At 44.7% G+C, this 21,299-nt stretch overlaps 2 protein-coding genes and 1 long non-coding RNA gene across 5 annotated transcripts in view; 2 read left to right on the top strand and 1 right to left on the bottom strand.

Moving 5' to 3' along the window:
• Positions 1-3,829, bottom strand: part of TRAPPC9 (trafficking protein particle complex subunit 9) — a 457,546-nt gene extending 453,717 nt beyond the window's left edge. For 2 of the 3 annotated variants that reach the window (XM_083859527.1, XM_083859529.1), the window contains exons 1-2: positions 3,697-3,807; positions 1,306-1,899 (exon numbers count right to left, since the gene is read on the bottom strand). In XM_083859527.1, coding sequence (XP_083715653.1) covers positions 1,306-1,889 — 584 coding nt within the window. In that variant the 5' untranslated portion in view covers positions 1,890-1,899; positions 3,697-3,807. Of the gene's footprint in view, positions 1-1,305; positions 1,900-3,696 lie in introns of all 3 variants that reach the window. The other variant, XM_083859528.1, reaches the window with a different exon arrangement.
• Positions 1-21,214, top strand: part of LOC310908495 — a 199,142-nt gene extending 177,928 nt beyond the window's left edge. The window contains exon 2 of the long non-coding RNA XR_014589863.1: positions 17,509-21,214. This is a non-coding gene — a long non-coding RNA (uncharacterized lncRNA). The remainder of the gene's footprint in view (positions 1-17,508) is intronic.
• On the top strand, positions 8,957-11,569 carry CHRAC1 (chromatin accessibility complex subunit 1). Its single transcript, XM_083875820.1, has 3 exons — positions 8,957-9,122; positions 9,710-9,836; positions 10,564-11,569. Exons 1-3 carry the CDS (start codon positions 8,985-8,987, stop codon positions 10,707-10,709), a joined length of 411 nt encoding a protein of 136 aa, XP_083731946.1. The 5' UTR covers positions 8,957-8,984; the 3' UTR covers positions 10,710-11,569.
• Positions 21,215-21,299: the final 85 nt, after the last annotated feature.

Genomic DNA, 21,299 nt, shown 5'->3' with positions numbered 1-21,299 from the left:
TTCCAAATTACATTTTTTTAGAAGACACAACTGAACGGCAGAATCATTCTGATTCTGAGATTCTTGGCTAACTGTCATTTTCTACCTGTTTGGAACAGGGAATTGTGATGACATACAGCCAAATTTAATTCAAATTGAGTAAGGAAAATATTCTAATAAGGCTTGTCCAGTCTACACAACTTTACCACCCATGTACAAAAAGCAGTACCATAGTAATTCATATTGATAACTGAACAATAGTGCAGGGACAAAGCAGGGACCAACAAGTCAGAGCCAGTTCAAGTGCTCACCAAAGAGGAGCAGGGCAGTGATAGTCCTTCAAGCAACCCCAGATAATTTAACAAAAGTCTTCAAACTAATTAGAAACCTGGAATGCTTTCCTCCTGTTTCCAAGGCCAGGAGTTACTTTGCAGGTGGAGCTGATTAATATGATCTAAAAGCTTCAATAACCTCTGCTGGCATCCCTACAGTACAACACAGATATGAACACTACTATTTCCACACACAGCCCGAGTTTTGATAGGGTTCCCCACCTCTGTCTTTGTCAGGACAAAAGGTGGTTGCCTCCATCCCCTAGATCTGACTGCAAACAGCAGAACCAAACACATTTTGCACCTGCCTGTAGCTGTCAAGCCAGAATTACTTATCCCTTGCACAGGAACTATGCAACACTCAAATCTGACAGATGAGTATGCAAATGAGGAGGAAGGAAAAATGGGGGGAGAAAACTCTAACATACAAAACAACAAACAGGTAGCAAAACAAGACAGGTAAAAATTGGTAACAAATAATTACATAAAGAAGGACAGGGAAAGATGCTGAACATCATCAAAATAAACAGTCATTGTCTCATGAAATGAAAAAGCAGACAGAGGTTTAAGATGAAGAAATAGAGTAAGTAGGATTAGTCATGTACTACTCAACATTATATAAAAATAGTTTCATTGATGCTAACTGAATTTTTATTAATATGTATATCTAAAAAACAATGGAAGTTTTCCAGCAAAAAGTCTCATTACAGCAGCATCTGTCAAACCACTCCTGTGACTTCTTCCTGCTGTTTGATGAGCTCCATCAATTAAATGTATATATATAAACAAGCTCAGAACATCAAATACGGTGAGACTACACGTTAAATTCTCTTAAAACTATAGCAAGCAGACACAGAGAGACCAGGGCACAGCCTCTGTTGGAACAAGGCTCACTTTGTCCTTTCTAATAGACTTATCCTAAAGGCTCCTACCCACCAAGTGCCACAGATGTGTTTTTTTTAAGATCTGTGAGCTGACAAAAGCAGCTGCTTACCTACTATCGGTGTCCAGACCTACAAAATCCTTCTTCTCAAAAGGAACACAGAGGAGGGGGATCTTGTCTCCAGACTTATCAGTGGCTCTGTCGAGACGCTTGGACTCCAGCACTATGAAGAGGGACTCGATGAAATCCTCTATTCTCTTCTCCACAGTTTCACACTCGTCGTAACTGGGATAAAACGCCACGTCTGTGCGGGGCTGCTCTGCAATCTCTCCCTGAAGCCCAAAGACGAACAACCGGGAATCGTAGAGAGTAGAGCCATACATTTCCTTCTGCAGGTGGAATTTCTCAAAAGTCTGAGACCATTCCTTCGCTGAAGAGCACTCTGTGATGGTGATCAGCCCCACGACTTTGCGGTGTGTCTGAAAATCCCCCCACTCGTTGTTCTCAGGGGGATAATGGTGCCGGTATCGGATGTAGAGCACTCGCTGCGAGTTGCGCACGTTGACTTGGCTCACGGCCGAGATCCGCTTGTAGATCCTGAAGAAGCTCTCTTCAGGGACAATGCCAATGGGCTGAACCACCACCAGGAGGGTCTGATGATCCTCAGCACACTGCATGTAGTCAGGAACACTCATTTTGCATCAACTGCAGGCCAGTGAAAGAAAAACGCGTATTATTTTTTAACGTTCAGAAGTACACAGGGTTGCTGAATCAAACCAGGACTTTGATGCTAAACACTTCTGCACCCTGAATATATGTGCTACAATGCCACTATTTGCTTCATTATTTTACTAAATCTTCAATCATGAAACCTACTAATGTTACACTGTGCACAAGGAGTACTTTTAGTCATCTATCAAATAAAGATCTGTAAATAAGGGATTTCCAAGTGAATCTCACTCCCTGTGCAGCTACACAAGCCAGCTCACACAAGCCTCTGCCACAGCCACTGGGTAGAAATACCAGCTCACAACAGCCTGTCAGACTCAGGTTCTTCAGTCCCATTTTCTTGGGGAAATAGACAAAATTGTAAAAAGATGTAAACAGGCACCACCTTGGGATCACCAAACTTCACACAGCTGTCAGTGCTCACACATGGCCAAGCAGAGGAAAATCAGGATCAAAATGCCTATTTTTGAGGAAAAGCAAAGTCTTGCTTTCTCAAAGCACACATAAGTAAGAACCAGGCAATGTTTTCTGCCTTTACATTTAAGTATTTAGAATCCCTTTTCTCTTGAGCTCTCCAAAACCGATTATTGCACTGCAGCTAAGTCTTGAATGAAGATGCACATCCCCGAGTCCTTTAATGTCTGACACCTCCTGGACCCCACGGATCCCTTGGTGAATTTCAGCTCCAAAGCCCTGAACCGTAAATACCATCACCAGCACCAAAACAAAACAAAACAAAAACCAAACCATACCAAAAAAAAAAAAAAAAAAAAAAAAAAAAAAAAAAAAAAAAAAAAAAAAAAAAAAACCCCAGCACACACATGGACAAAACAAAAATAAACAGACAAACAAACGCAGCCCAGACTTGACACTATTGTTTTTACAAGCAGAACGATGAGTTCCGAGCCCACGGGGACACAGGTGACAGACAAGCAGCCGCCTTGAGGAAACGGCAGAACTACGGACTGTCTCCCCTCTCCCACCGCACTGCCCACGGTCTGCCCAGCAACCCCATTCCCGAGGTGCAGCCCCATTCCCAAGGGTGCAGCCCCATTCCCAGGGTGAATCCCCAGTGCCAAGGGTGCAGCCTCATTCCCAAGGGTGCAGCCCCATTCTCAGAGTACAGCCCCAGTCCCAAGGGTGCAGCCCCAGTCCCAAGGGTGCAGCCTCATTCCCAGAGTACAGCCCCAGTCCCAAGGGTGCAGCCCCAGTCCCAAGGGTGCAGCCCCAGTCCCAAGGGTGCAGCCCCAGTCCCAGGGTGCAGCACCAGTCCCAAGGGTGCAGCCCCAGTCCCAGGGTGAAGCCCCAGTCCCAAGGGTGCAGCCTCATTCCCAGAGTACAGCCCCAGTCCCAAGGGTGCAGCCCCATTCCCAGGTACAGCCCCATTCCCAGGGTGCAGCCCCATTCCCAGGTACAGCCCCAGTCCCAAGGGTGCAGCCCCATTCCCAGAGTACAGCCCCATTCCCAGGGTGCAGCCCCGTCCTGACACCTCCCGGCAGAGGCCGCCGCGGGTGGGAGCTCTCCCCTTTCCCTGTTCCCGGACATCTCCCGCTTTGGGCCGGCCAAGTTGAGCAGGGAAAACGAACAAACCGCAGAAGAGCCGAGCGCGGCAGAGGCGCACACCCCCCTGAGCCCCGTCAGGAGCAGCGAAAGGCGCGGGGGAGCCGCTCTGGGGAAGAGCCGGGTGGTAACCGGGGAAGAGGCACTGACAGCCCGGGCAGGAGCCGCTCTTTGGGCAGCGGGACGGGCGGTGAGCGGGGCGGGGGAACTCACAGCCGGGACAGGAACCACTCTGGGACGGGAGGACGGGCACTCACAGCCGGGACAGGGGACGCGGTTCCCGGGCGGCGTAGGCGGGGACGGGCACTCACAGCCGGGACAGGAGCCGCCCCGCGCCCGCCGGAAGTGACGGCAATGGCGGCCCGGCCCCGCATGCGCGGCGGGCCATGGCGGGAGAGCCGTGAGGGGAGCCGGGCGGTTCTCCGCCCTCCTCCGCGATGCCGCTCTCTGGGATTCCCCGGAGACTGGGAGCCGCTGTCTGTGAACATGGGGCATTCCTCCAAGAGGAACGCGTTAAAAGGAGACAGCTGGATGGTGAACTTCAGCCGACTGTGTATGAAAATTTAAAGCCCTTAGGAGGAAGTGAGGCTTCCTGGCATTCCCAAATCCCGAAATTGGTCTGGTGTCATAGAACCATCCAGTCCAGCTGTCAGCTCAGCACTGCCACTGTAACCCCTAAACCACACCACTCTCAAATTGAGACTCAAATGCCCCTCAAACCCTTCCAGGAATGGTGATTCCAGCACCGCCCTGGGCAGTGTATTCCAGTGCCTGACCACCAGAACAGTGAAAAAAAATAAAAAAATTCTAATATGCAATCTGCATCTCCCCGGTCTCAATTTAAGTCCATTTCCTGGGGTCCTCACACCTTTGGCACAGCAAAAGAGGCCAGCCCCAGCTCACTGCAATCTCCTTTGAGGTAGTTAATTGTAGAGAGTGATGAGGTTCCCCTGAGGCTCCTTGAGAAGAGAGAGATTTTCCTCCGAGAGGATTTCTCAGTCATGTAGCTTAAATGGCAAAAATCTTGAAAATTCTGGAGGTACAAAAACTCCAGAAGTGTGAGCCTCGTATGAGAGATCAGGTGAATTTCTGGTGGAATATGTGGAAACCCTAATGGCGTTCAGTGAGGCCAAGGACAAGATGCTGCACCAGGATGACCAACCCCTGGTATCACAGGTTGGGGAATTGGTGGATTGAGAGCAGCCCTGCCACAAAGGACTTGGGGATGGAAGAGAGGCTGGATGTCAGCTGGCCATGTGTGCACTTGTATCCAGAAAGCCAAATGTGTCCTGGGTTGATCCCACAGTGTGGGCAGCAGGTGAGGGAGGGATTCTGCCCCTCTGCCCCACTCTGGTGAGACCTCACCTGCAGTGCTTCATCCAGGTCTGGAATCCCCAGCACAAGAAAGACTCATGGACTTCTTGGAGCAGGTCCAGAGGAAGCCATGGAAATTGTCAGAAGGCTGAGGTGCCCCTCCTGTGGAGACAGCCTGAGAAAGTTTGGGTTGCTCAGCCTGGAGAAGGGTCTAGGGACACCCTATTGCAGCTTTTCATAAGGGGCAATGTCATGACTTAAAGCAGTGGCACTCCAACAAAGTAACTTCAATAGAACTCAGTGTTTGAAGAACTTGGATGAACAGTTGCATTTAGGTAGAATCACAGAATCATTTAGGTTGGAAAAGACCCTTCATATCATCAAGTCCAACTAGTACTGCCAAGGCCACCTCTGAACCATGTCCCTGAGTCCCATCTACATGTCTTTTCTATATCCCTCATGGGATGGTGACTCAGCCACTTCCCTAGGCAGATGGTTCCAATGCTTGACAACCCTTTTGGTGGAGAATTTTTTCCTAATATCCAATCTAAACCTCCCCTGGCACAACTTGAGGCCATTTCCTCTTATACTGTCACTTGTTACTTGGAAGAAGAGATTAACTCTCACCTGGCCACAACCTGTTTTCAGGTCTCTCCAGCCACTATGGCACAAGCTGTGGGGTCCAGGCAGGTCTCTCTGCTCCCCTCAGGTTTCCCCAGTTTGGGAGACATGAGGAAAAACAACAGCATAAAAGGAACTGAACAAGCTTTAGCCTTGACCTTCAGTTATCTTCCAAAAAATGGACAAAATATTTCCCAGAGGGAAAGGAGATGGAGAGATGGCAACACAAGCTGGACTCAGAGTCTCAGACAGAGGGTGACCAACCCCAGCAGCAGCACAGCCTTAGGGCCAGAGAGGGATGGAGTGTGCTCAGCCCAGTCACTCCCTGAGAGGAAAGATAGATTTGTCTTTTCAAACAAGCAGCACTGAGAGATAAAAGGAACAATGGGAAGGATTCCACTGATTGATGAATGGAAAAGAAGATACTTGCCTTTACAAACAAACTGTAGGTTTGCTGATAAATGAAACTGGATATCGAAAGATGAAAGAAACCATGGAGAAAACCCATAAATTCCATAAGAATTAAAAATTAAAAGGGGGGCTATATATTAAAAGGGAATCTTAGGTATTAGGCACTCGGGGAAGTCTGTACTTCTCAAGTACCTCAGCCAATGGAGAAAAAGAGAGGGAAATGGGGCCAAGAAATCAGGATAAATAGGAGTCTGTGTCCTCCAAAATTGAGAGACCCCAGGGGAAATGCCCCGTGGCCTCTCCCTTTGTTCGAATAAAGTAAAAGGACTCCTCTGTCTCCTTTTTGGACATAAACCTCTGGCGTTTGTGGATTAATTTTCCTAACACTCCCTTCTCCTGCCAAGGGCAGCTCCTGCTCCCTTTGTCCCTTGGCTGGGGAAGTGACTGAGAGAGGGAACTACACCTGGCCAAGCTCTCAGCTGGCAGCGGGGCCAAGACGGCCTCTGAGGAGCTCAGAGGTGCCTTCACCTCTGCCCTCCCACCACCAAGCTCAATACCTTCAGAAATCCTGGTAGTTTGATGAGGGTTTATTTGTATGTTGAAAACAAGAAAGACTCCGGTAGTAGTTATAAGAAATTCAGAGCTGGAGTAATGTCAGCTGTCTCCACAAGATGTCACAAGACGCCAAGGATAGAGAAAGAAATCGATTCCAGACATCCATGCAGCATCCCAGGATATTTGTGCTTCCTTTCAGATATAACATACACACAAACGCCTCACATAAGATTTAATCTCGAGAGAATTATACAACCTAAGAGATACATATTATCTGCAACAGCTAACTATATATAAATGATGTCCCCAAATACAGTAATTTTGGAATTTTATCACATAATGTGTTGTACCACACGTTATATGATAAAATTCCTTGTACCAAGGTGCTTCCAAGTGCTTACGGTGCTACATTTTATTAATAAATCAGTATCATCTGTTGCTTTGTCCTTATGTACTGGGCAAATTCTGCATAAGATAGTAACATTCATTCAATAAACTCCATGTTCTCCATGTAATGATTCTTCATGGGTATGAGGCATTGATTTAGAAGAATTAAAGACTGTAGTCAAAATAGATAGTGCTGAGATAATGTAGCTAGGACTTCCCTTTTGCTAACAGAAGCCAGACTGAAGGAACTGATAATCCTTGGAAGGAACTGATAAATCAGAGAAGCTGTCAAACTAGGTTTCTGCATCCTGAATAATCAATAGACCCTATGAACACAATACAATCATAAATCAAACAGTCCTGAGAAAAACAGGATTTAGCTGTCACGAACACTAAAGGTTAAAAAGTCAGAGCTAAGGAAGACAATCTTACTTCATCATTTTGGGACCCCACCCTATAAAAAAGACCACTGACCCATTTCAAAGAACAAACTACGCATGCTTGATGGCTTTTTAGGCTAATTACCATACGAAGCAGGGAATGGGAGGTATCAGAGCTATGAATATGCATTTGTAGTTTGTGTATTCAATACTCCTGTAGATAAAAGACCCTGTGATGATCTGTAAATTGCGCGTGTGTTTCTGGGAGCTATCCCGCACGCTGCCCAGCGTCGTAATAAACATACACTTTCTAACTTTAAACTGTTAGAGAGTCTTTGTCCGTCATAGTTAAATATTAGTATTAGATCAATGTCCATAGTTTTTTAATAAATCAGGTACATCCCTTTCTCTCCTGAATTCCACGTGAACTATTATTGTGTATTCTGGAAAAGCTCCTGCTGTTCTCTCTCATATTAAGTAGAGATAATTTAGTGGCCTTAGCAGATTTCTGACCAATACAAACCATCAGGCATGTTGTTTGTAAAGCACACTGGAAACTTTTTGTTTGAAACCATTAATGAATTGATGCAAAGCGTGTGTTATCACTTCAGGAAGTGCTCCTTAGCCCTGCAGCTCTTACCCAAACAGACAAACTCCCAGCAGGAAAACCCCATCCACAAGTACATTACAACCTTCCTACACAGCAGGCCCACAGTGTAAACATGGGAAATGTGTTAATAATGAAGATGCAGCCCCATCATCACTTCAAATGTGCCCTCCACGCCTCCCCCACAGCTCTGACAGCTGTCAGGATGACCAGACACATTCCCTGGTGCTGTACTACAGCTGCAGAGGTGTTGAGCAGCCTGTAATCACAGTTTAGGTTAAAAATGTTGTAGGCAGTGGCCTGTAATTGGGATACACGCATTAAAAACAAGCTCCCCACACTCCTGTGCCAGCCTGGGGCTGAGGGACCATGGTGAGAGGTGAGGAAGGGGAAGCCCCAAGGCTGCTCCCGCCTGTGCTGGGGCAGCAGGAATCCACCCAGGTGGGAAGAGTGACTGGAAAGCTGCTCAGCACAACATGACCTGGTGGAAAAGGCCCTGGGGGTGCTGCCGACAGTGGCTGAATGTGAGCTGGGGTGTGCCCAGGTGGGCAAGGAGGCCGGTGGCCCCCTGGCCTTCTGTGTCAGCAATGGTGTGGGCAGCAGGACCAGGGCTGTGATTGCCCCTCTGTGCTGGGCACTGGGGAGGCCACACCTGGAGCGCTGTGTGCAGTTCTAGGCCCATCAGTTTAGGAAGGAGATTGAGGTGCTGGAGCATGTCCAGAGGTGGGACACAAAGCTGGCGAAGGGGCTGAAGCACGAGTCTGATGAGGAGCAGCTGAGGGAGCTGGAGGTGTTTAGCCTGGAGAAAAGGAGGATCAGACTTTATCACTCTACAGCCACCTGCTGATCGATCACAGTTTGGACTCGATGATCGCAGAGATCTTTTCCAGCCTATTTGATTCTGTGATTCTATAAAGGGACTGACACCCGGAGCCTCAGGGCGCCCCCGGGCCCGCTGCGGGGCCCTGTACTGTAGGGAGCTGTAGGGAGCTGTAGTCCCGGCAGGAGGCGGGTCCCGGAGCTGTAGGGAGCTGTAGTCCCGGCAGGAGGCGGGTCCCGGAGCTGTAGGGAGCTGTAGTCCCGGCAGGAGGCGGTCCCGGTGCCATAAGGAGCTGTAGGGAGCTGTAGTCCCGGCAGGAGGCGGTCCCGGGAGCTGTAGTCCCGCCCCGCCGCCTACATCTCCCGGCGGGCCATGCTCGTGCTGCGCGGCCGCGGGACGGGCTGAGATGGCGACATCGCGACTCAGCGGCACCGAGAACCGTCTGGTGTCGCTGCCCCTGTCGCGGATCCGCGTCATCATGAAGAGCTCCCCGGAGGTCTCCAGCATCAACCAGGACGCGCTGTTCCTCACGGCCAAGGCCACGGTACGGGCTCGCCCCGGCTGCCCTCGGGCCCCCCGCGCCTCCCGTTGCCCGGCCGAGGGGCCTCTGCCTGGGGGTGACCCCGGGCCGGGCTCCCGCTGCCCCTCTCTGCCCGCGGCCCCAGACCGAGCTGGCCTTAAAGCTGCCCCGAGTCGGGAATCATAGATTGGTTTGCGTTGGAAGGAACCTTAGAGAGCATCTGTTTCCAAACCTGCCGTGGGTAGAGACACCTTCCACTATCCCAGGCTGCTCCAAGCCCCATCCAACCTAGCCTGGAACGCTTCCAGGGATGGGGCAGCCACAGCTTCTCTGGGCAACCTGTGCTAGGGCCTCACAAGGAAAAATTTACTCATAACAATTTACTCAAACCTACTTTCTCTCAGTTTGAAGCCATTCCTGTCACGACATGCGCTTGTAAATAGTCTCTCTCCATCTTTCCTGTACACTCCCTTCAGGTGCTGGAATTTAGTGTCTCTGCAGTGAGTGCCCAGTGCATGTGCAGTTAAATAGGGTACTTCTGCCTTTAGATAAGGATCAGCGATACGTGTGAATTTTTAGGCTGATGACTCCGTTTTGTTTTAATTTTTTAGGAACTTTTTGTTCAGTATTTGGCCACATACTCCTACAAACACGGCAGAGGGAAGGAGAAGAATGCTCTGACTTACACTGACCTGTCTCATACAGCAGAAGAGTGTGAGACGTTTCAGTTCCTTGCAGGTATTGATAACACAAGGGTAAATTCAGTGTCTGCTTTGGAAAATGGAACCTTGTTTTTAATGCTCTGTTTTGTGAGGACCCAGTTCTACTGGTCATGGATCTCCTGTTTAGCATTCAGCTGGAACTCACAAACTGCCTCCGTAAAAACATTTCTTTTTTGGGGATTTTTCTGCTGCCTCTAAATCATGCAGTTACACTGTATACAGGTCTCAAGATATTAAGCATTTCTTAAAGTCCAGCAGTTCCATCTGAAAGCTTTCACCCTGTGAAAGAAGTTATGTGGACCAAAAATGACACACAGGAACCTGTAAGTTTTGAGAAAAAGAGCTTCATCATATGGTCCCTCTATGCTTTTAGATATATATGCACACACACACATTCTTATTGATAATTGGATTTTATATTAATGGCTCGTTGGATCTGTGGCAGTTGAGCACTGTGTTTTACATTAAATAATTTACATCAGCAGGCAGTAGAAGTTGCCAGTAATCGGTCCTGAAATAGAGTCCTTATCTTTGGTGACTTCTACCATATGTGGATGACTCCCTCCTGCTCTTACAGCTCTGTGTGTGGGTCAGGCTGTCTTACCTGGTTATTCACCTAAGGTTTATTAAAAATATTAATATCTCTTTTTGACTTAATTTCATTAGGGGTTTGGCTACAACAGTGTTAATGAGGCAATACAAGTATTCAAATTGACTATAAAAACAACAATTTTGCCTTTCAGATATCTTGCCAAAGAAGATCCTAGCTAGCAAATACCTAAAAATGCTTGAAAAAGAGAAGCGAGATGGAGAAGTGAGGGAAGACAACGAGGAGGGTGAGGAGGAAGAGGATGAAGCCAAAGCTGTTGGTGACAGTGTTGGATCTTAAGGCCAATGGAAAATTGTTTCATAGTTGGTCCATTTTCAGTTGTGTAAAGGATGTTATTTTTGTGACTGAGAATCCAGATGCTGGATATATTTATACACTGAGCCATCTGCTTTTGCTTTAAGAAGTTTAGAAATTGAACTGTGTACTTGTTGCAGAATGGAATTCTTCCCTCAGAAACACAGTGCGGGGAGGAAGAGACAGTGCAAACCTGACAGCAGAGCTTGGTCAGGTGATTTGAAATTACTTTGTCAGACAATCATTACCCAAATTTAAAATTTCTTACAAGCAGCTTTCAGTTCAAAAGTTCCCAAAGTGGACCAAGTCCATTACAGAAGTCTGTAAAAACAGCAGTGTGAGCACCTAAATGGGAGAGGAGGAGATCCATCCCAAGAGCTAATGTGGTTCTGCGGCTGTGGTGGTAAATGGAGTAGAAAATTATGTAAATATGTGCATCTAGAACCCTTTTCTTCAATGAACTCCACTTCTGCAGTTTCTCTTGCCAAAATGCACATTGAAGTCTGTTAATTGTGGGTTCTTGAGAATGAGCAGCTCCTTTACCATGTGAGCAACAGAGATGGATTTTTCATTTGGTTTTGGTTTGTTTTTCTTTTTTTTTTTTTATTTTTACTACAGAAATGGCAACCGTCCTGTGTAGAACTTTACACGCAACTTTTGAAAATAAACGTTTTGTATGAAAACTGACAGTGGATGCAGAAGCTTCCTGTAGTTCTTTCCAGTTTCAGTCAGTGTGGCAATGGTTGTAGTGTCATGGAAAAGTGACCGAGATCTGTCTCCAGGGGTGAAAAATGCCCCAGGCAAGCACAGGAATGTTAACAGGTAATAAGAAGCTCCCACTCCAAAAAAAGCTGGGCAGCAAATCAGCCAGGAATTTGTGTCAAGCAACACCCTAATTTGGAGGGCACAGTAAAGAGTTATCAGAACAGCTGAACAGCTTCTCTTGGGTTGAAGGCACGACCACACTCAACTTCTCTTAAAACATGGCAGGGAGCTCCAGCCTACCCACAGTCCAGCACATTCCATATTCTAAGAAAGCCAAATGGAGCTTAGGCAGGTAGGACCAGGGGCTGGCAGAGCTACTGAGCCACACTAGAAATGCGCCTGCTGTTTTAACAGATCAGAGGATGCTGTGCTGTAAAAAATTCCCCTGAAGTTGCCAGAAATGAAAAGTTCTGTTATAGCAGGAATGCTGCAGTGAGTGCCGAGTGGAGCTGGATCCCTGGGAAAATTCCCAAGTGGGTGAAGGCAGAACTAAACCATTGTTCCGAGAGCTGGGTTGTGCTTTTTTAAATATTATTAAAAGTGCATGGAGATGTATGGGAAACTGATGGTGGAATGCTGTTTGTGGGGAGGGGGTGCCATTTTTTTGAGAAAGAAAAGATCCACCAGCACAAAATTGCACAGCAATTCTGTAGCAGAAATAGGGATGGGGGCAACAAGCAAATAACTGAACCAGGGATGGGTCACAGCCAAGGAGAGGAAAAGCCTCCAACAGCCCTGGCAGGGGTCTGACCACAGCCCCAGCCCCATCCCCATCCCTGCACCCTGGGGAGAGGAGGCAGGAGGGAAAGAGGAAAAAGGGACTGGGAAAGGATGGAAGATGTTTTAATTTTTCACTTAGTTCCTCACCATCTAATTCCACTTAATTTGTCAGTGAATTATATAATTTTCCCTCTGGTCACATCTGTTTTGCCCATGAGAGTGACTGCTCAGTGACCTCGCTGTCTGTACCTCACCCCTTGAGGTTTTTAATCCTATTTTCTCCCTCTGTCCAAACTGCATCATTTAACAGGAACTTCCTCAAAAGTGGCCAAGTATCTTGACCTCTTTAAGGTGGTGTGGGATTTTAGGCAGTGGAACACAGGCCAGGGGACACTTTGCAGGATTATCATTATTATTACAAACATGTTTATATTTTTTCTCCCCCTACAAAACCAGTTTGTGAGACCCTTCCCCACTCCAGCCAATGCTGCTCAAAGGATATGAAGCTCCCTGAACTTGCCAAAATAACAAAAGAACTGTGGTTACAAAGCATAAATCACCCATATTTCATCCCTCTTAGAAGCTTCCTGTGGGATGATGAACATACTGTGTGAATTCCTGAGCCCAAAAGACTAAGCACACCCTTCTGGATTCATTCACCCAGAATCCTCAATGGGCACTTCAGAGCTGCCAGAATTTGCCACAGCCCTCTCAAAGGCCCTGCATCTGCCAAAGCTTGTTGCCATCAACCCAGTGAAGGGTTATTTGTTTTCCTCAAGAGCCTGACACGGAGCAAAACATCATCCAATTCAAAGTGGTGTTTCAAAAAAACAAGGGAAAAAATAAAGGGAGGAGGCAGCTCTGACAGTATTTCATATTATTGAGTAAAACCAATCTGTGCTTGCAGGGTTGGGCTCCCAGAGGAAGCTCCTTGCAATTCTGTTGGATGCTTTATAGTCACCACCAGGTGCTACATTTTCTTCATTTAAAAACTCATCACTGTAGGGATTCACTCAGAAAGAGAAATTAAAAAACCATCTTCCAAAACCAATTCCAGGATTACAACTTGTGAGCAGTTAAAGCAGCACAGATTGTCCCTGGCTGGGCACAGAGCGGGATGGGAGCACAGGGAAACATCCAAACACAAACAAGAGGAGAAATGCAAGGAGGGCAATGGACCAGAGATTTTGGCAGAGTCTCACAGTAACTGCAGAAAATGGCCAAATATTAAATGAAAAGACATCAAACAGTATCTTGTAAAGATGAGGAATTTTATTTTATTGACATACTATGAGGCAAAACAAAATCGACACCATACAAAATAACTTTATAAAATATCATTCACATCATTATTTTGTCAGGAATTACAGCATTCTGAGCTTGTTACAAGTCTTATGTTTTGAGGTGAAAAACACTATGCTAAATCTTTAGTATTAGTTGTATATATACAGTAAGAAACCAGAACAGAACCTGTTAGGTTTTTCATGACTTTATTGCAAAAGTAGTGCAAACTATTTTACCTTGCAAGCTGTAAAACAAACTTGGAAAAGGACCCAGCTAAGCTTAAAAACATGACAATAAATGCTCAATTTCACAGCCTTTGAAGCTTCCTTCAAGAGTTCTCAACAAAAATTCCCCATCTCTGCACATTTTTAGATTTTCATTGACTCGGAAATGAAGGATAGAGGGTGGACCTGCAGTAGGGAGCAGGCAGAGAACAGGAGGGTCCTGCTCCAACATGGGGCACTGCTCTCACTCATGAATTTGGAGAATCACCCCCCAAAACACCCCCCAATGGGGCAAGTTTGGTCACTGTGTGCCCCCAATAATCAACTGCCCCTTCCCACACTCGTATTTGAGAAAAGAGTCAAGAAAGCAAACGAGCCAAACCCCCCCCCCAACAAACCATAATTAAGAATGAGGAACATGTATTGTCTGTTTTAGGAATATAGTATCCTTTTCCTGAAGTCTTTAAAGCGAATTCCCATGGTCCCCCTCCCCATGTGTGCACGCTGCAGGGCACATCTCATCCCAAACTCCTGCACCATCCCGAGGCAGGAGGATACTACATTCTGCAAGATCCAGAGAAAACAACAGCCTAAAACACTACTGGGGTCCCCCAAAGTAAACAGGTAGCGAAGTCATCTAAAAAAACCAGAAAAAGCAAACAAATGCTACATGAAAAATGTTAAAGAAACAAAATGCAGCATATTCAGGCTCTTTTTTTTTCTCTTGAGGTACCTATATAAATATTACCTTCTGCCCAAAGTACGATTGGTTTTGTTAAAAAAACTGAAGTCCTTATCACGAGCCAATTGCAGGGCAAACATTATTACTGAGAAAGTGCAACCATGCTGATCATTTTTCTGCAGCATATTAAAGGATGATTAGGCTTTAGAAAATATAGCTTAAGTCTAGACCTGATGGAGCAGTTTTATAAAAACACTGAACAGAGGCATTTTCCTTTTGTTTGGGTCTCTCTGCAACAGAAAGCCTTAGGAAACAGCTTGGAAGTCCTGCTATGATGGAATGTCAGCACTTTTACAATCCCATTTATAGATTTTTTTTTCTTTTCATATTTAAACTAAATACAATTTTACAGCAAAGATTCAGCCCTCTGTAGTAGGTACTGGTAAAAAGTGGATTTTTTAAAAAAAAATTTTTAAACTTCAAAAAAATGATAGCATATCACAACTTAAAGCTTTCTGAAAAGGAATTCTTTTTCAGTAAAAAAGGTTCACATAGTAGAAAAAACACACAGTTGTAAACTGTTACATACAAAACTGTGGAAAGGTCAATGATGTTTTATTCCCTCACCTTTACACGTGTCCTTTCCTTTTATATTTATAGATATACACATACACACACAAAGTCGTGTGCTATGTGCAAATACAGAGACACAGAGATGTAGAGATCTGGGGTCAGGATTAAATATTTCCAAAACCTTCTTTACTGGGTATTTCTCTTTGCCTGGGTCAGCTGTGATACTTTAATTTACAACTTGCTAGACCGAAAAACATTTTAAATTCAGTTTTTTGTAGCGTGGTTAAAAACAATTTGTTTTTTAACAGGAAGATGAGTTTTGATTGTTGTACACTGGGGAAAAAAACACAAAGGCACAAAGAATAGAACTCAAATCCAAGACTGTTGTCTTGGAACAAGAAACCCAAGCGCTTGAGCTGTGGATGGGGTTAGTTTGGTCACCTTTGCCAAATCTTGACAATTTGAGTAATTAGCACCCAACTGGTTACATGAGGTAGGTCCAAATTGGAACAAAAAATAAAACAAAAGCAAGCCGGGTCCCCAACATTTTATATTTTTTTGCCTCTATTTAAAATGTTTTAAGGATCCTATGTCAGTCATAAGAAGTGGAAGCGATGGCACCTACCCGAAGCAAGCACAGAATTCAAGAATGGCTTTTGTTTGGGATGTAAAATTTGAAATGTTAAATCACAATCCTCCTTCAGGCAGAGATTTGCTGGCAGAGGGAGGGAGGAGAATATGTCTGACAACAAGGACAACAAAAAGCTGGGATTTGGGAAAGCCTGTTTGGGGTGGGCTGGCAAAGGAATGCCCAGCCAGCGCCCAAAGAGGCATCACAGTACAGACAGTTACAGGTGTCCCTTATTTCTCAGCCCAGGAGACTGCCTTTACTAACATTGCAGCTCTACAGGAACACCCTCCTGTCGTTGAACAGTATTTTTGCATACTCTGAGAGAGGAATCTGACACATTTATCACTTAGTTAAGGCTTAGTTTAAAGTGGCGTGGCCACACAGCATCACACAAGTGCTCACCTATGGCAGCGAGAGGAGCAATGGATAAATTCCACCCTCTGTGAGCCCCCAGCACTGCCAAGTGATGTCTCCAACCTCCATGGGAAACCCTCTAGGGCCAGGGATGCCCTTCAGAGACAGCTGAGGAGAATTCTGGGCCAGGTTTTGCATTACAAGTGCTACTCTCACCCAGCCAGCACTAATCATTTCAATACTGCAAGCACGAGAACCACAGAGATGCAACACACACGCAAAACTACTCAACACATTTAGTACCACTTGGAACGACCTTAATATCATAACTTTTCTTCTTTTAATTAAAAAAAAAAAAAAAGAAGAAGCAAACTTTAAATGGTCATTTTGATTGAAGGGAACATTTACAATATGAAGCTTCTGGATTGATTTTTGGTTCTTTTTTTTATTCAGTTATTTTATAAAAAATAATTTTTAAAAAAATTTGAAACTATTAAAACAGAAGATTAATAAAATCTTAACAGATAAAGTCAGTTAATTTTGCAATGTACCAAAATTAAAGCAAAAAAAATAAAAATTAATACATTCTGTTTTCCATCTCACCCTCCCAAGATCAAGTCAATCACTCTGCTGCACAGAAATCCAGGGATCTTTACTTATCCACTGCCCTAAATGCTGAAATCTTTGTGATTGTACAACTAATAAAATACTGCAAAATCCAGGGAAATTGTGCTTGTTACTTCCAGCCAAATACTGCCTTTGTATCTTTTAGACAACCTAGGCACTGTCCCCTGTCCTGCCACACACACAGACCAAGCAAATCTACTAAACTTTACCAACAAATTACACAAAGGAAGTGGTAACACTCTTCAGGATAGCAAAGAACTTTGCCAGATGTAATTCCTCATTGCACCTCATTGAAAATTTGATTTTCCAAGATAAATCTAAAGTCTATTCCTTAATGGTTTTTGATGGTTTGTTTAGTTGGGGTTTTTTTCTGTTATTTTCTTTAAAATGCAATTACCAAGATGTCATTTGTAAATGAGATGAGCAACTGAAGGGCTCAGTCATTAAGTTTCATGAGAAAATATATCAGGAATGACAAAATCTGGGTCAAATCCTTGGTTTTTAATAGCACAGAAACAGTGCTATAAAACAGTGAGGTTTGAGCACCTCACAGCTGACACAGAACTAACTTTGGTGAAATCTAAATTCACTGCATGTCATGTTGGTACATGAGAGGTCTGATCCAAACCAGAGCAGCTGAGGTTTTTGGGGTGCCCATAAAGCCCAGATAGGATCTGCTTTGAATCAAGGACATGTCAGGCAAAAATGTGCAATTTCACAAAAACTGGCACGGGTGAAGCATCCTCTATTCATGGCTTCAAAACCAGGAAAAAAAAGATAAATACAGAAAACAGTCCACATTCTATTTTTTTTTTTTTTCTGACAGGAAATCTAACCTAACAAAGCAAACACAAACAGCACCAGCCAGGGATTAGAGACTTCCAGGTTTGCCTGCTCACCTGTTCAGCATTCATGATTGCCAAGCACACTCAAAAAAAAAAAAAAAAAAAAAAAAAAAAAAAAAAAAAAAAAAAAAAAAAAAAAAAAAAAAAAAACCACAAAACACACCACCCATAAAATGAGCAGAAAAGTCTAAATTTATATTTTGGGACAACTCCTAGCCTTGCTCCCAGGTCAGACAGCATCTGCAATCCCTGCTGATGAGCAGAGAACAGCTGTTCCAGGTGATTTAGTTGTGCTTTAAAAAGGAAGGAAAAAAAAACCCCACAAAATTAAAGTCTATGGTTCAACAGCACATCCAAAATGTGGAAAAAAATACAACTAAAACCTGTGCACTCCTGAGAACCCTGTGGAAAAGATTATTCCCTTTGATACAGAATTGCCATGCAACCCAAGGCTCCTCAAACCACACAGGGAGGTTGGCTGGTGGAAGAGCAGCCACAGGCAGGTTTATGATGGATCTGCTGAGGCACTACATGGACAAATCCAAAGGAATTGCTTTTTTGGGGGATATTTAGGTGCATGGCTGCCACATGCACAACTCCCACAGTGAACTCCTGCCAACCTCTCGTCCCTCCAGACCCAGCAGTGCCCTTGTCCCTATCCTGGCCCTAGCCAAGTCAGAGCTCCCTGACACCACAAAGGGACTTTGGGGAGCTCCCTGCCAACCTTCCCCAGCTGGGATGGGGCCACCAGATGGGTGCAGGGTGGAGACTTCTGAGGAGTACTTGCAGGGAAGCCAGAAGGAAAACTCAGAATTAACCTGTCACCTTAACAAGTGCTTAAATTGGCAATTTTGCAAGGAAATGCCTCCCCTCACTTCCTCTCTCATTTCCCCAAGGGTTGGGGTGTTTCTCTTCTCAAGGGCATGAGAAGCACCCAGCACAGAACTCCTTCACTCCTTAAACTTCCTGATGATCCTGGGGGTCTGCCTTGTCTGGAAAACACAAATCTCTGCTCTCATCAATGTCAGAGCAGCTGTTCAGCATCTCTGCACAGTGCAAGCCCTGCCCGCAATAGTGTCCACGATCTGCAGTGCACAATGTAGTGAAACATCTTCTCTAAAGCAGCCATTCACCTTGCACTTCACACTTTTGGGGGGGCTTTGTTAAATCATGACTGAGAACTGAACCAAACTGACAGGATTTTACCCCACTCAGTCATTAATGAGCTCATTTATAATGGTTTATTCAGTCACTTGCAAAATCTGGGTTCCAGAAAGTCAGGACATCAGCAATCCTCCTGCCATGGATGAGCTTCATTAGTGTCTAGACCCAGATATTGAGGGAAGGAAATTGCAGGGAGCACAGAATCCCAGGAAACTCACTCTGATAAGCCAAAATCCACAGCAGAAAGCCCAGTTACTTGTAAATAAAAATCAACCTTAACACTGCTATGAAACCACACCAGCACACTGTGCTCCAATAGGTATTTCTGTCAGCAAAGTGGTTTGTTCTGAGATGAGAAAGCTTGTTTGGAATAATTGTAAACAAAATCTGATGTATTAACAGAGTTTTCTACAGTTTCATTTCAGGTCACTTAAAGCACCCTCAGTCCATGGGCACTTATGTCAAAGGTTGAGTTTTGACCAAAGCTTTGCACAGAACTGACACTAAATAGCCCCAAGATGAACATACCTGGGGTTTGGGATTGCTTTTTGGTGTTTTGGTTTGGGGTTTTTTTCCTACATTTAAAGTTTATAATTTTCTGAGCAGGGAATAATTAATTCTTCCAGTCATGTGTCAACTTATCTAAAAAAACACATTAAAAATAATCCAATACATATTTTTTGCCTCAGACTCAAAATATATTTCAAGCACCTTCATGTCACTTGCAGAGAAAACCTGACATTTTCTAGCCAAAAGGTAAAGTACAGAAACATCTTTCAATTGGAAAACAACAGTATAGAAACTCAAGTGAAGGGAAAGGTCACAGAGGGAGCTGCTGCTATGGAGTGACCCTGACCAGAGGCAGATGTGCCAGATGTGCCACTTGCCAGGTCTGGTTGGTGCCTTAAGACTTAACTTTCATATTTTCCAGATTCTGTACTGCATTAGTATATAATTCTGAACTTCACATGAAGTGCTAGCAAGTTCTCCTCACAGTGTGGTCAGACAAAACAATCCTTTTCCAGCCCCAGAACCATTGCAGCTTCAGGCCCAAAAACTACAAACAACAGTGAATTGAGGAGAGCAGTCTGGGAGGATGGGAATTCATAACCTGCAGCTGTAATTGGACAATTAACCCCAATGTGTAAATGGATAAAAACTTATAAAAGTGTGAAAACTCGTGACCCTTTGTCCATCTTGGGTGTAGCCTTGGCCAGGCTCTTGGGCAGGACAAGGTGTTTCATTTGAAGGCCCTTTAATAAATACCTACTTTATTCCTTTAACTCCGTCTAGCCCCTGTTCTAGGTACAGCCTCTCCAGACATCATGGTTCCCTCTCAATACACAGGGATGCCTCTAGAAGACAGAGGGAAGGCTGAGCAGCCATCCAGGATCACAGTATGGCACTGCCACTTCCCAGCAAGGAACAGACCAGGACAAATCCAGTCCCTCTGGGAGCATTTTGGCTGTTTAGTGGGAGGTTCACTTCAATTAATTCTTCCATGAAGGAATACAGGAGGTAGCCTTGAACTGCACCTGCTTTGTAACTCAAGATTCTCACAAACCCACTTCTGTAGTGATTTGGCCAAGCAATTACATTCAAATTAACACTTCAAAGAAACTACTCTGACAAAGCAACTGAAACATTAAATGGGATTAAACAGATTCTGTGCCACACCAACCACACACAGAACCCCCTTCCCATATCATCTGGATGAAACCCTTTCAGAAATGCATCTTTCCAGTCATTAACCCTCAGAAACAGGAGGCAGAACTTGCTGTTTGCATCCTACTGTCAGACAATGGGGCTGGAGTTGGGGTCTGTCCCATCCCCGAGGGTTATGGAAGCAAAAGGCAATTGCTGATGGATGGGAGATCCATGGGCAGGCAGGGGTGACACCACTCCTTAGCTCACAGCACTGAAACATCCACTGCACTGCCAAACCCCACAGCAAGACATGGTAACTGGATCCCAAATCCCTGTAATTCCACTAATTCTACCACATCCACTGGTTCTGCTTCTACAACACAAGAATCAGGCAAGAAGGGAAAACCTGTGAGAACTACAGCTGCCAATCCAAATATTACATTAATGCCATCAGTCATCAAACTGATACCAAAACTGACATTTGAACAGACAATGAGCACAGTGAGAGCCGGAAAACTACATCTCTGTGGTCTGGGAGAAATATGCACAGAGGAGAGAAGGAAGAAATGTTTTACAAATTCAGACAAACCCTAAATATTTCCACTGTACTACAGCAACTGTGCCCTTCTTGGATTGATACCATAATGCACACAAAGTATAACAGCATTTAACACCAAAGCTCCTGTCTCAACACTGGAAAATATGACAAGAAATGGTATCCCAGCATTTCAGTATTTGCTGTACAGAGCACTATTTACAGTATTTTCAAACAGCTACAGCAGATTTTAAAAAAAAAAAAAAAAAAAAAAAAAAAACAAAAAAAAAAAACACCACCACAACTTACAGTAAAAAGGGAATTTAGAAAAACCCAAAAATCAGTGCAATTACCTTCTACTTGAAGTTTTCCTTAAGAAAGATGGCATGTGTGCATCAAGAAGCATGTTACCAAATGGAATATAAAAGTAAAAAACAAAGGACTGTCCTGCATTAGGCATGGGGAAAACCACACAAAGAGAGATGCTGTGGAAGGAAAAGAGTATTAAAAAATAAGAAAACAAG

The sequence above is a fragment of the Zosterops lateralis genome (genome assembly GCF_965231275.1).
Source record: "Zosterops lateralis genome assembly, chromosome: 1".
Taxonomy (NCBI): Eukaryota; Metazoa; Chordata; class Aves; order Passeriformes; family Zosteropidae; genus Zosterops; species Zosterops lateralis.
This window is presented reverse-complemented; position numbering and strand designations above follow the sequence as displayed.

Coding starts and splice junctions, on each gene's coding strand:
- CHRAC1 (XM_083875820.1), top strand. CDS start 8,985: ATGGCGACATCGCGACTCAGCGGCACCGAGAACCGTCTGGTGTCGCTG. Junction 9,123..9,709: donor TCCTCACGGCCAAGGCCACG/GTACGGGCTCGC, acceptor TTAATTTTTTAG/GAACTTTTTGTTCAGTATTT. Junction 9,837..10,563: donor GACGTTTCAGTTCCTTGCAG/GTATTGATAACA, acceptor TTTGCCTTTCAG/ATATCTTGCCAAAGAAGATC.